General features: G+C 29.6%; 1 protein-coding gene across 2 annotated transcripts in view; it reads right to left on the bottom strand.

Moving 5' to 3' along the window:
• The window catches only part of LOC109596811 (heterogeneous nuclear ribonucleoprotein L), a 117,669-nt gene that overhangs the window by 60,622 nt on the left and 41,070 nt on the right, over nt 1-15,977 (bottom strand). For both annotated transcript variants that reach the window (XM_049963340.1, XM_049963341.1), the window contains exon 5: nt 701-761. In XM_049963340.1, coding sequence (XP_049819297.1) covers nt 701-761 — 61 coding nt within the window. The remainder of the gene's footprint in view (nt 1-700; nt 762-15,977) is intronic.

Genomic DNA, 15,977 nt, shown 5'->3' with positions numbered 1-15,977 from the left:
CGATCGCATTAAACACGACGTGCGTTTATTTGTTTGTGCTATAAAAAAAGGTAGATTACGAGATATATTAACTTGATGCCATCGTAATGTTCGTATTGTCACCATCAATTCGTGCCGGATAAAATTCAATTATTGTATTTCCGCTCTCGGTTTTGCATATAAATAAACCTTTTATTTTCGTATTAACCTAGATAAAGTTGTACTCATATTGTACGGCGCGTAACAATTGGATAATAAGATGGAAAATAAGACGATAACTCATTATTTAATTACTGGGGCAAATAAAATTTGTCCGACTAATGTGGATAATTAGGTAAAAGGAAAGGTCGACTTTCTAAACGCCATAAATTAAATCGAAACAGTAGTGATAAATGTGTATAAATAATGCGTGTCGTGTATTAAAATATGTCAATTAAGACTGAGTAGATTATAACAAAAACAACACTAGAAAAACATCCAGTATGTTATAATAGAAAGCTAAAGTGTATAATTTTCGTTTATTTATGTATTAATAGGCTGTAAGTTATTTATAGACTTTCAATTCGTGGTAAAACAGAAAAATTCTTTTACGCACCAATAATTAAAATCGATTAGGTGTCAAAAAAAAACTAAATTGTTTTCGATTACTTTCTACAACTATTTAATTAGAATATGAACCATGCATACGATTAAAAAAAGTAAACTAAATATTACAACTTACATAGTGATACTGTGTAGTCCCAACTTTCCGAATCGTTTTTGTGTACATTTAATTTTTCTGGCTGCAACAAAAATAAATCATAATCAGTACAGCAAATCGAGTAAAATACCGCTGTCCAAAACAAAGAGCGCTCTAGAAAATCTGGTAAATCAACAAAAATAAAATAATTCGGTTTAACGCATGAACCGAATCTTTGATGCACGATCGCACATTTGCTAAAAAACCATAATAGATTCCGGGCTTTTTGTTTCGCGCTGTCCGGCTTTAAATTTAGATCGGCATACTTCTCACAACGATAATAACGGTAGACTCGTTAGAAAAATTATAGATGTATGGAAACTGTCGTTTTAAATACGACTAATTGTGCCGAGATTTAATTGCGACGTGTCATCGTCTGTGCCAAATGGACATCAACCGTCTGACGTGAATAGCTCTTATGTCAAAAAAATACTTTGTGTTTTCCACAGTGTTAATTTATACTGGTCTATTCATTGTAACTTCTTATTAACAATTAATTCATTTTCTGTCCATTAAAATAAGTCAATAAATGTATATCAATTTCGTTTTCAAACTCAGGTAATAATATAAATTTTTTTCGTTAAAAAAAATTCTGTTTCTTAAGGATTTAACAGGTTCAAACACCATTTAAATTTCAATAAACCACGAATATAAACTTGTCTCAATGAAATAGTTATTATTTCAAAACGTGTTTGAAACTTTCTAATTATTAAATATATCGAAATGAAATTTTTGTATATTTATTTATAGTTAATACCCATATAAAACCAACTGAATAATAAATTTTACAGAATTTAATCAGAGAATAACATAACAAAAATGAAAATATGCAATAATATTCAAATTAATATAACATTATAAAATTAAAATCCTGTACTTCTTCGAAATTCGTCGCAACGTTGAGGTATCATCTGGCGGATCAAGTCTTGAATTACGGTGTTCCATTCTCTCTGAATCTGTTGAGCTAATTCTTGAAGGTTATTTGGGATTCCAGATTTCTTATGCGTCACCGTAAAATTTCCCAAAGGTGTTCTATCAGAGTCATATCGGGACTATTCACAGGCCCACAATTCTGGTAGTGTATGGTCTTACATTATCGTGTTGCAAAGTAAAATTTGATTTGATTCATGAAAGGTACCACGATAGGTTGCAGAATATTGTAAATGTATCATCTAGTCATCGTGGAACCGTTCGCCAAGACCCGAAGGACTATACATGGACTTGAAGCTATACTGCCCCATACCATTACGGATACTCCTCCAAAAGCACTTCACTCAGCCACAGTTGTATTCAAATATCATTCTCAATGGCATCTATAGACTCTTTGTTGTGCATCATTTAATCTTAAATAAGACCTGGATTCATCTGTAAAGAGAAGCCGACATTGGTTCATGTTCCAGTTAATGTTCATTATCAAAGATTCTTCTCATTCTCCTGTGTGCTTTAATTAATTCGAGAACAACAGCTGCACGTTTAGAATGTAAATTGGTTTCATGAAGTCTGTTACATGGTGTCCCTATGGTCATAAAGTGAAGGTTTGTTAACTGGCGACTTGTTCTTGTTCTGAACCAAATGTCGATCTCAAGAAGTAGTCAGTCTTTGAGGAGCAACATAGGGTATATAACTGATATATAACTGATACCAATATCTCTGCACCGATCCCACAATATGAATAACCAGTTAACATGTTTGAAACAAGTTTGTCACGTACCTCTGCGATCGTCCTTCTTGCAGAAGCGCAAAGGCCCTAACAACTTCATCTCGATTGAGATGTCTTATTTGTAAAATAGGTCTTCCAAAAGCCTCATTGTTCATGACACAGCACAGCGAAGACGGCCGATAAACAATGTTAATCGGAATTAAACGAGTTTATTCTGAAGCATTTTATGATAAATTTTTATTATTTTAGTTTTTCTACAGAAGAAGTTTTTTGTAACATTAAAATATACTGTAGTGTGTGTAAATATGCAAACTGTTTCTATTTCAAATATTGATACCCATTTCATTATTAGTAGTTTAATTTAGTAAGTTTTATATTAAATTTTAGCAATTATTATACTCATTTAGATTAATTAATACTTAATAATTTTAATTAGAATAGTGTTTCATTATTTTTACATATATTGAAATTAATTATCGTTAAAACTAAGTTCTTGATATTTAATTAAGTCGGTGCTTTGAGTTGAACAGTTTTAGTTAAAGTGCCTAAAGACTGAAATCTTTTATTTTTACACCCACCATTCATTTGCTTTTGAAAGGATCCAATTTCAAGCAATCACAGAAACTCGCCATTTAAATTTCAATCAGACAATTAAGATTGTAAAATAACTTTCAGAATAGTCGAAATTGTATTCAGTTAGTAAAATTGTAACAACAATCAATAGCAACTAATTAAAAGTTATTGTTTAATTATTAATAAGAGAACAACGGAAGGAACATAATCCAGTCGGGACGTTTCGGAAGTTAACTAACAACATAACTCAAATTACGGTTTACAACACGAGGATTAAATCTTGCGCTTGATTTATTCGTCGCGATGATTAGTTTATAGTCCAAACATTAACCGAACCGGTCGAATAAATCAAATCCTGCGTAGCGACCGTTTAGGGTGGCACACATAAGAGTTTTATTGGCCCCCGTTAACGAAACTACAAATATTTAGAGGCGTCGTCATGTGACGCACGTGTTTACGACGTACAAACGAGATGTTAATGGCGCGCGGATTTTCAGGTGGGCATTGAAAGAAAATAGCACACGGTTTTGCGGAAGTTTGCGTAATGCGTAATTCGCCAATCGCAATTATGGCGAATGCGACGGATTCATTTTAAATTAAACTGATTCTTTTGCTAATTAAATAAACATTAAACATTTCATTTACTTGTTTAAAACAGTTGTTCATGTAATTTTAATTAACATTTTAAACAGCTTAGTTTATAACAACCAAAAACAATATTGTCTCTAAATTCAATTTAAAATTTATATTGTCATTTTCACAATTATATAAACGAGGAATGTCAATTAAAACAAATAAAATTTCGTTGCACTTTATTCGAAATGATACGATTTAATTGGATATTTCACGGCGATAAATTCTATAGTATTAAAAATTAAAACGGTAATTAAATTCTTGATAAAATAAATAAAACTGCCAGCTTTTAACGCCCCTAACTATTTTGATCGATTTTATTATATCCATATTTATAAAACAAACACGTCACTTTTAAATATTGAAATATGGAATAATAAAATAAGTGCAATTTTTAAGTGTAAATAATGTATACATTTTTATTTTTAAATCAAATAAATATTCCATTATTTTAGATATATTTTACAAATATCGGTCAAACTAAAATAATCCAAAATAATTTATCAGCAATTTACACTGAATATTAACTTATAATTGAACTATATAAAATTTAATCCTAAAATTTACACTTTTATAAATTCTTTATTTTCATAAACTATTGACAAAATATAATACAACTAAAAATATAAAAATAAATGATAAAAGTTTTTATTATCATATAATTAGGATAATTAATAAAAATATCTAAATAGAAAGAGAAAACTGTATTTTTAATTAAACAAATAATGAAATAAACATAAAATATTCTTAACTTTCATCTTTTTATAAAATCCTTCGAATTTTTCAATTAAATTTTTATTATATTTAAATTTTTTTATAATTAAAATTTTCAATTTTAACTTTAATTACATAATATTTTTTGTATTAAAAAGTCATTAACGAAACCTAAATTTTTATTAAACAAATTGAAGTTTTAAGTTATCAATATACTCTATACACAATATATACTCATAGTACTATGTACTAGTACGTGTAATGCAACAAATTAAAAAACAATAATTTTATTAAAAGGACGATTCTTTTTAATTAAAATTTTTCGAGGAAGATTCATAAGTAAAATAACCAAACCTTACTCAATATAATTAATATTATAATTTATGACTGTGTCCGACATTGTTCCTTAAAGTTAAAAATGCGTAGAGATATCCATTTATAAATACAAATTAAACAAATTGTAGAAAAATTCTGGAATGCTGAAGAGCAGCATTTTGCAATCGATTTAAATTTAAATAGATAGATCATTTTCAAAACAGTTTTAACAGAAGAAATATAATGCATGGAGTTCCCAAAAGTTATAGAAAACGCAACTCTAACAGAGTAGTGGACAGAGAAATAAAAAGTTGATCTAGATAGAAGAAAATCAGCAAAGAAGCTCTTCATTTTCTGGACAGATGGGCAATGGAAAACAATTTTGTTTTCCGATGAAAGTTGGTTCCAATTATTCAAATTTGAGAAGAACAATTAATGAAAGTTATAAACCTAAGTACTTAGGTATACACTAGACCTATTATGAAGCATGGTTCGGAGATGTTCTTATGGGTTTGGCATGAGTCCGCTGTGACATTCTGGAAAATCATATGCTTCCATCTGCCGAAGATAACTTGAATTTTAAGTGGACCTTCCAGCATGATAACGATTCGAAACACACGTCTATGTTGGTTAAAAAATGGTTCACTTCTCAAGGAGTACGGGAAGTGTCTCGACCAGTACAAAGCCCAGACCTCATTCAAATTGAAAACCATTAGGATGAAATTGACTAGAAAATCACAGAAAATTTGAATGAACTCAGTGGAAAGAAATAGTTGCTCTACTTTTGACTCTTAAATTTTTTTCAATTTTTAATAAATACCTAACTAAAGTCACTAATAAACAATTATATTGCCGAATTGTTGTTATCAAACACAAGTAGAGCAACTTTTTTAAAAATTTAAATAATTTTTGTCCTGGTTATTATGTTCGAAAAAATATATATTGAAAATTAACTTAATAATTACAACGTTAAACAATAATATAATAAAGAGTTTAATTTTATTGATAATTATTTGTTTAGCTCTGGCAAAAAGTAGAGCAACTTATGCTATTTAAAGTTTTTTACTACAAATAATTTATACTTAGTATTTTAATTAATTCTATACTAATATATTGTAAAATTTCCATTATTTTGAATAACTTCCAAACACATTTTTTTCGTGGAAACCAACAGATGATCAATAATATTTGGATCCATATTTTGTCAGGTCATGTTTTTTGTGTCTTATTTTGTAGTTCACTATCTCCCATAAGTTTTCAATAGAGTTTAGATCGGGAAATTGACATGGCCAGTTCAACATTAATTTTTTCCCTTAAAAACCACTGCTTCAAATATTTTGAAGTGTGCTTCGGGTCTTTATCTTGTTGACATGTGTAACAGTGAGTGGGCAAACTTTCGCTTAAACTTTTCATAAATAGGTCGCCTTACATATAAAATCCTATCTCTGCTAACCAGATTAAACTTGGTTTCATCACTCCAGATCGCTCGTTTCCAATCATTTAAAGTCCATTGTAAAAGGGACTTGATAAACTCAACCCTGGTTCGTTTGTTCTCCTCTGATAGTAGTGTTTTCTTGCCCGGCCTTCACGCATAAAGACCCTTTTTTAGTAATCTATCTCTTACGGTACTTGAAGAAACATTAATTCCAAGTTGTGTCTCAAGTAAACCTTTTATTTTGCTGGAACCGAGGAAAGGAACTTTTTTGGAGTGGGATAAAATTTGTTTATATTAAAACCTATTATTTTTTTTGGTTTTCTAGTTTTATTTTTTTCTTCCTCATTATCAAAAGCTTGAAAATTGTTGTAAAACACGCGTTATAATAGAATGATATTGATTTTTCTTTCATCGGATTGAAAGAACGATACAATCCGTGATTTTAATTCGGAAAAGAATTTCTTTCCACGAGGCGTTATATTAACTCAGTTTACTTTGGTGTATACAGTAAAACTCTATTTTTTGCTAGCCAAATATTTAGTTTTTTGATTTATAACTAACATAGTTATTTTTAATACAAGAAGTATTCACTGACATGTTTGATCATAATTGGTATAAACTATATTAGATTCTACTTTCTGCCAATACTGTATATTTGAGCCATGGAATATGTGAAATATAATATTAGCAATTTCAATTTGTTCCCATTTTCATTTATTCAAAAGTGTGCTAATGTGAACAAAAATGGGTCTCTTGAAAGTCAGTTGCATAACGCATACACGAGCTAATTTCCATTGTCCATCCGTTGAAAATGTTTCAACCCATTAAGCTTTCAGCCACTAATGCTAATTGTCAATTCTGAACGTGCAAAAAGATTTTCCTCGCCATTCAAATTATTTCCGTTTCATGTAAGCCCTTAAAAACAGACTTCGCATTTACAATCTAAATCGTAAATTGATCGACGGTGGAAACTATTCCGTTTTGTACATTTCCAGTGAAGCGTTAGACATTCTGGCATTCGATGGCGAATGTTTATATTAAGAGGCATTTCGAACAATTCGGCAGATTTTTCGATCTGACCATGTTATTAACCCTGGCATCTCGTTCCGAAAACCGTAAATACATCAGCTCGAAATACATATTCTGCCGGTGTATAATCGACGATATTCATTTCACGCCAATTAAAATAGCCGACGACATTTTTCATGCGCCGCCATAATTTGCGCCCGTTGCCAAAATGCAAACACAACGTACACTCATAATATGTTTGTGTCGTTCAATTGAATCAATTTTTTCGTTTTCTTTGCGATTTCGTCAGCCTTTTGGGCCGGTGCCAAAGGATAGGTTATGAATGATTCTGATTTATGGAACGTATATCGGTTTATTTTAGCGACGACAGTTTCATTCGTTCCATGAGATCGTGTTACATAACTAATTAACAATAATTATTAATGGACAGGTCGAATTGACATTTGAATAATTGATGCGCACGTCCAGTTCAAGCCCGCAAACTGATTTATGTACATATGTACGTGCTGCAGACGCACAAACAAACCCCTTGATTCCAACGAAAACGGAAATGTTTTTTTTTTTTTATTTGAGCTTGAAAAATTGATGAAGATTCTTTCGATATGCGTACTCTATTTATTGATTATTGTTGGCCTGACTAAAAATGGAACATGAAATAAAGATGTATTTCATTACTGAACTTTATTTTTATATGTTTTTATTTTTTGTTTCATTTATTTTTTATCTTTAAATTTAATATACCAATGTTGATAATCATTGATATACTATATCGTCTTACAATGAAGTATTTTAATAAAAATAGAAAAAACAAGTTAATTGTTATGTAAACACAATCAAAGTGTCTAGGGAAATATTTTTAAATTATTCGAATGAAACCAAAAAAATCTAATATGAAAATATAATGAATTAATAAAACAAGTATTTTTTACTAATTAAATAAAAAATATATTGTAAAATGATGTTACAACCCCTTCAACAAAATATTCATATTTTTATTATTAGAATATTTATAAAAATGTGAAAACTAATATACTGAAGGAACTCCTCGCTTACTTACGACCGTTTAGGTCCAGATTTCGCTACACTTCCTGTACCGCCAAAATTAGCTGCTGCTGATCTTCATAATGGTTTTGGCGATTCAAATTCTTCTTTTCATAATGTCCCATACTTTTTCTATTGAATTAAGGTCTGGAGAGTTTCTTCGAATGCTGCTCAAATGATCCTCGAAATTTGTGGTCTAGCATTATCCTGCGGAATTTGTGTCCATATTGGTTATATAGGGTAACACAGTAGGTAAAACTATGTTCTTGCAATATCAAACTGTTCAAACTATTCAAAGTGGTATCCATTAAAAAGAGCTCGGTTCTTCCGCCAGTATTTCTCCCCAAAATTCACCACCCCACAGACAAGTTGTAGCCGTGCTTGGTTTTCAAGTTCTCTCCAGATACGTATCCCTCCAGAATCTAGTCCTAACAAAATCTTGAGTCATCAGAAAAGAGGATACTGCTTCAGTCATCAGGACCCCAATTAAGATGGTGCCTAAGCTATACGAGCTGCGCTATTTCCATGGAACAATCGGAGTAAAAAGATCTCTGATCTCTCTGAAATAGATCTTGCTCTCTCCGTTTATGGCGGTTTGAACTGACACAATCACATCATGGATCCTAAGAAACTCTTGTCTTAGTTCGGGAGCTGTCATTTCGAGATGTTTCCGGGCTTGCAAAAGAAAAAAAGCGGTCTTGTATCGTGATAATTTTCCTACTGCAGCCTGAATATTTTTCTTTTACGTCATTATATTCATTGTAACGTCTCCACAATTTGCTTATAACACTCACAGACGTGTCCATTTGACAAGCCATTTTTCACCTTTTCATAATATATATATATATATATATAGTATTTTTATAAAAATTTGCTGAATACTCAGGTATTTAGTTATAAATCATTAATAAATTTATGAGAATCACTCTGTATAATATAAAATTGTCAAAAATTTAATATAATTTAAAAAAATTAAATTTTTTGTTAATTAAAACAAAAATACAAGTTTGATTAATATCAATTATTTTTTGTATATTAACATTTATTTTAGCTTATTAAAATTAGGAAAAATTGGTAAAAACAACACCATAAATACTAATAGCACAAAACAATTAACTTCAAAATTGAATAAAAATATTTGTTTGCAAGCTGAGTAACTGAAGTGATAGAAAATTTAATTGCATCCTATCGATTAAATGCACTTAATCCCATTAGCAGTATTAACATCCAGACTGCGAAGAACAAACGCAACTAATCAATTCCACCCTCGGCGTGTCACATTAATTCACGGCCGAAGCGATTCGTTTTTATCAAAATGAGTTTTCGACATCCAGCAACAAGACGTGGCAAAACCGTTGGGGCATCGATTTTAGTTCCAGGTCGGATTTTTAACAATTCACAATTAACCGATTCCCAGTCGCAACGATGGACAAATCCTAAAACAGTTCCATTCATCCGAGCGAAAAGCGGAGGCGGAAACTGTTTGTTCTCTCTCTCCGTCTCCGTTACGTGGCAGAAAACGGCGTGGGCATGTGGATAGTGCAAGGACGCGATTGCACTAAATTGCGTTTAATTGGTCATAAACCGTCTTATCTCAATAAATACCGTCGGGCTGATTCAAATGCTCTCGTAATTAATCACCTGAATGGTCCCACTGACACACAAACTTGACGTTCACATACACAGATGCAAATTCCAATGTTAAACTAATTCTAAAATATACCTATGAAGTGGTGGAAGGAATAAGCCTAGGATTCTGGCAACCCCACATTAATTCCGGATTCCATTCACGAAACGCCATATTTTAATTTTAAGGGTTACTGTTTAAAATTCCATATACGCATTTTCCTTTAACATTTTCACTAATCATCCGGAATTATTCACGTGTCTACGCAAAATTCTCCGTTACCGTTCGTATAATTATAATCCCTCAGGATTTATATCTTTTTGTATGTTATAAGCATAATTTGAATAAGATTAAACCTTTGATAAACTTATTAAACATTTACCACTAATTGGAAATGGAATAAGTCAAGTTAAAATCTTGTAATATGTATTTAAATGTAATGCGAATAAGATCAAACAGAAGATAAATTTGTTAAACGAAATTAGTTTTTTGGACAATTTATTTTTAATATTGGAACACACGACTGTGGAAGTAAGAGATTAAAAATCAAATTAACCTGAACAAATTTCAACGTTTATCGAATAAGAATCAACAATCTAATTATTTAGTTACTTGCATGAGTTAAAAAACTCATTACTTCTAAATTTATAAATTATAAATATGTCGGAGGGTTCATGTGAAACGCAAGTAGTACTATGGGTTGCATACTTATAGTACTTGGGTGGAATCAGCGGAAGTGCTAAGCAGGGGATGGTACTCGAACCGAGGGTGACGGTAGAGGAGACCTGCGAGGGCGGACAGTTAAGCTCCGTCAGGGAAGCTGCGTAGAAGTCTTGGCTTGGCATAACCGTCGGGATCACCGCGTTTCATACGACTCCTACCTAATTGTTTGACTATTAGTTGTAATCCTGTGCCTGTTAGTTCAATTACATTGTAAGGACTATTTGCGTGTTATTTAATATTCGAAATGGCCGATAATCCTGACCGCGCTGCGACAAATATATTAATATAATTATTTTCATTTAATTTAATTGTGTGTACTATTAACGTCAAATCAAATAATGTTTAGTTAACGAAACAATGATTAATTATTCAATATTCCGTTACCAGAGTAGACATATTTCTAGAGCATCATAGAGTGTCCCAATTTCCTGCTCACCAACAAGATGTACTCCGTCGTTCGGCATCAGACCGCATCATTATCGACTCCCGAAACATTTCATTAACATTTTGGCGCGCGTCCAGCATCCCAAAAACTTTACTTCGTTTTCGCGCAAAACACATAATCTCCATGTTAACCGGCCAATAAAATTGTTGCCTCGTTATTTTAACAATAATCGCATGTAAAATAAGGCAAATTGACCCGATGAAAACAAACACTGTTACGATTATTTAAATGGGGAATATTTATTGGACGAGATGACAGTTTTAATGTAAACACGGACACGGATTTTGAACACGACGTGTCATTTATTATTTTATTTATTTACGACTTTATCAGATGGATGAATAAATGAGTCAGAAATGGAAACGTGTTTAGTATAAATATACTAAGGGGTAAATAAAAACATTGGCAAAATGATAAGTGTATGTTCAAATTTGCTTACATTAGTCGAATGGTTAAATAAACCTTTTTGAATATTCATTCACTTTTAATAAATAATCCAAGTAATATTAATGTAACTTTTTCCATTACCTCACAAAATGCATAAATATTTTTTTTATAATTTTAATGTTTAATGTAAATAAGAGCTAAATAAAATCCTTTATAAAATTAACTAAAATGAGTAATTTTTATGCAGAAATAAAATATTAAATTTTACTTGCACCTTAAATAAAAAAAATAACGTAGTTAATTTATTCAGGTAATTTAAGCACTTTTAATAAAACTACATTTTCATAAAATGAGCTTTTCATAATCCAGAGAGGCAATATTAAATAAAACACTTCACGAATAAATTTCCATGAACTCATCTATATTGCAAAATATTAATAAAAAGCAAAATCAATCATGATAAAATTCCACAGAAAATAACATTAAAAGTTTACCTCGTAAATTTAGTTAGAGAAAAATATAAATCTAATTTATAACACAACCCTTAAACATATTAACAATGATTTATACTATTTCACCCTCACAATAAATGTTTAATTAATAAAATTTGAATATGCTGCTGCTAAATTTAGATTCATGTAGTCTTTAAAATCCGCAGCTTATCTCAGGAATTTGAAATCCCATTTTCTAGCCAAAAATAGAAACTAATTGGATGTGTCGAACAACAAACATTAAATCCGAGCCTTTAATTAAAACTGATTATCAGCTTCGAACGGCTGTTGCGATTTTATAAAAGATTTTACATGTTTCCGTTTATTCGAATTCGTGACAAATGAATGCGGATAAAAGATAATAAATATGTTTGTGCAAAAAATTGAATGGACAAACAAACAAGTATTGATTTAAGCGCGTGAAAAAACAGCGCGTCGCTAAATTATTTACTTCTCCATATTCGACAATTACCAATTCCATTTCCCGTCGGGTAATTTGAATACGGATCGCGCCGCACGCAAAGGGTGTAATGAAATGACACAACGAAAAATAAAAAAACGGATACGCTTCATCGACATCCTGAATACGTAACGTACAGAACACGAACTCGACCACTGATCCACTACCCCACTCTCTATCCGCGAGGCGTTTTCAATTTGAAAAAATTTATTACAAGACAGGCGACGTAGTATTTAAGCCATTTTAAATAAGAAATAAAATGATCAATTTTCAAGATTTATCAATTTAAAGAGGTCAAAAATATTTCTCAAGAAAAAATAAATAAAAATTTTAAAGTATAAGCCAAATTTATTAAAATGTGATTCATAAGTTACAACAGTTATGAAAATATATACACGCCTATACAACACTTTGGAAACCCTAGGATATAAATGTTGTAGCACATAAAGAATAATTATAAAAAATAATAGTAAAATAAACGCTCAGTACATTAAAATACAAAATAATAACAATAATAATATACAGTGTATACTGCAGTTTCGATATTTCAAAAAATATTATAAGAAGTAGACAAAGAACCATTTTTTTACCAAGACATAAGTTTAGAAACCTCTTACTTAAATTTCAATTATTCTCACCGTCTACTGGTATTGTTTAGCTTCTCTTTTAGTGTGAGAGTTAAAAATATTAGACGTAATCATAACAATGCTAAATAAACCAACGAAAACAAACTACCACTTTAGAAGAAAACCCACAAAAAGCTCCTTATATCAAAGAAAATCGAAAGAACAGGCTTAGTTTTGCTTAGGTTTTATTTAGCTATAAAAATAAGTTTAATTTATTTGGAAATGAAGGTAAGGGGTTTTAAAGGTAACCAGTAGGCAAATGCTTTCATAAAAAATATCAATTACCGAGAGTTAAACACAGAGGGAGCAATGTAATACTAATGATCGATTTATTTATGGAAACATATTAACTTATAAAAAACTGGTTCAAACAAGTAATCAAGTAAAAGTTTTGCCATGTCACTCACAATTACTGAATCTAAGCCTTATAGAACATATTTGGAATTATTTAGAGAGAAAAATACAGCAATATACATTAAAAAATAAGAGAGTTACTGAAAAGTTTTCAAATGGAATAGCAAAAAATACCAGAATTTACTAGAAAATTGCTTGACTACATGAACAAAAGATGTACAGCAGACAAGCACAGGCTGATTGGCTATACAATATTTTTTATACTTTTTGTTAGAATAGCAAGATTAATAATTTATTTTGTGATGTTTAAAATGAAAGAAAAAAATTTTGTAAAAATTTATTCATTGTTAATAACCAATTTTTCACTGTTAATTGAGAAATTTCAATATATAAATTCCCATTTGATTTAAGTTATTAAAATTTTGAATCACTAAAGTTCGACTTATTCTTTATAATATGAAAGTTAATTTTTTTGAATTTTTATTTGACTGACTTATATTTACTGATATATATATATATATATATATATATATATATATATATATATATATATATATATATATATATATATATATATATAACAATATTATACAACAATATTTTGAAAAATTGGAAATATTCATTAGGTTTGTTAATATTATACTAAGAAGATTAATTAATTTAATGTGTAGTGTTTGTATACAATGAATTTAATTTGTTTGTATATAATAAATCAACCATTTTGATTCGACTTACCAAAGTTTGACTTCCGATATGAATTTAAATTATAAAATTATAAATATTTATTTAATTTTTAGATATACTTTTTTAGGTATTTTACCCTTTTTCTGGCAATACATTTGATATAAATTTGAATTATTCTCTTCATTTAATTTTCTCTCCATTATTTGTAGTTTTGTAATAATATATTTTATATTTCAAAGATAATATTAATTAATTTATCAATTTCTTAACTGAATATTAATGATAATAAATTGAAAAAAAAAAATTAATACTTTTTGTTCAAAAATTAAATTATTTAATAAGGATTCCAAACTTATGTCCAAATAAAAAAGTTTAATTTTGTATAAATTTCTATTTTTCTATATATATATTATAAAGTAAAATAGCATTTTTATGAATCGCTTATACAGGAGATAGAACAGTAATTTTATTTAAATCATTCATAGTTTATTAACTATTCAAATAATGCACACTTTAATTTTAGAGTTTCCAAACTTTTGTCCAGGAGTGTATTATAAAAAAATAATAACATTTCGTGCAAATTTTTCTACCTTCATATTATTCAAGGAGAACACACTTTTTTTAAATATTATTAAAACGTTATTGATTCGTGATTTTGATTGATTGTTCAGTTTGAAAAAATATTCCGAATAAATAATAATCAACCCACATAACAGATTATATTAACGTCAAAAACAAATAAATAATAATACAAAGAGTTGATTATTTAGTTAAATTATATTTTCGTTGTGTTGCTAAAACAAATTAATTTAATATTCATTAAAATTTTAATTTAAATATTTATACATAAAGTGAAAAGAATTTTATTAAATTTATTTGTTTGTGACAACGACAAATTCAACTAATCAAATTGAAGTAGAATGTGCAAACAAAATATTTTATAAAATCAATATTGTTGTGCTCCGACACAAAAATGGAATTGGAAGCAAAATGGAGCAGCATCAAAGATAATATGTCAAATCGAAAACGTCACTTCGGCTGAGTCTGAGCATGCAAAACAAACACGTCCGTTAATTACTTCTGTAATTGTAATTGTCGCGTTTGACGTTCAATAACGGCTTTAAATTGTCGCTTAATAATAGAAGTGTCGATACAACTCCCATTGGAATTACTTGATTTGTACCCAATTAAATTTTCATCGTCGAATCTGACATGTCCCACTTTCGTGAAGTACGTGCATATATTAAAAATTAAAATTTCAAAAGTTTCAAAGATATGTGTGTTCGACTCGGAAATCTTCCGTCAGGAAAACTTTTCCTAATTACGTTAGGGGAAACTTTCCCACTGTATGCTAAAAATTCAACAGACATCGAATTAAAACAATCTTGGGGGAAGTTTCAGAAACTTGCACGTGTCACCGACTTGTTTAATCAAAATTTATTAAATTATATCAAAAATTGCTTTTATTCGGTTGATTTGAATTAATTATCTTGTCTATTTGTTTTTCTCGTTTAAATAAGCTGAAGTATCCGATTGTCTGGTCCGGATATTTGAAATGTGAACGGTTAATTGGACATTGGTTGGTGCACGTTTAAATTAGCCGAGACAGAATAGCTGGTACCAGTTGGGACAAACGCATTTAAATGTCAGCCACGTTATTTTTGTTCACCGTCCATCCTCGACTATTTTGTGCTCCTCAATCTAATTATTTACGGGTTAAAGAGGCAAAAAATATCTACTTTAAACAGGCTCGTTATTACTAAAATCTAAAATCATCTAAAAATACCAAAAAACTATTCCTATTTCTATAACTATTTAATTCCAAATACATATTAAAAATATACTAATTATAAATTATCGAACAGGGAAATATTTGGTGAACATTCTAAATTACGCAGATACATATTATCAAAATTTATTCATTAATTTATGATCCATAAAATAACTTTTTATAGTAACAGTTTGTTTACTAATGACATTGATTATAACTTGTTTAATTTAAGAATCATTTCTTATCTCATGTCTTTTTTAAGCAGGCAATGTTTTTAAAATAAGTATATTG

This window comes from Aethina tumida, chromosome 2 (genome assembly GCF_024364675.1).
Source record: "Aethina tumida isolate Nest 87 chromosome 2, icAetTumi1.1, whole genome shotgun sequence".
Classification (NCBI taxonomy): domain Eukaryota; kingdom Metazoa; phylum Arthropoda; class Insecta; order Coleoptera; family Nitidulidae; genus Aethina; species Aethina tumida.
The sequence above is the reverse complement of the archived record's forward strand: the minus strand, read 5'-3'. Positions and strand labels throughout refer to the sequence as shown.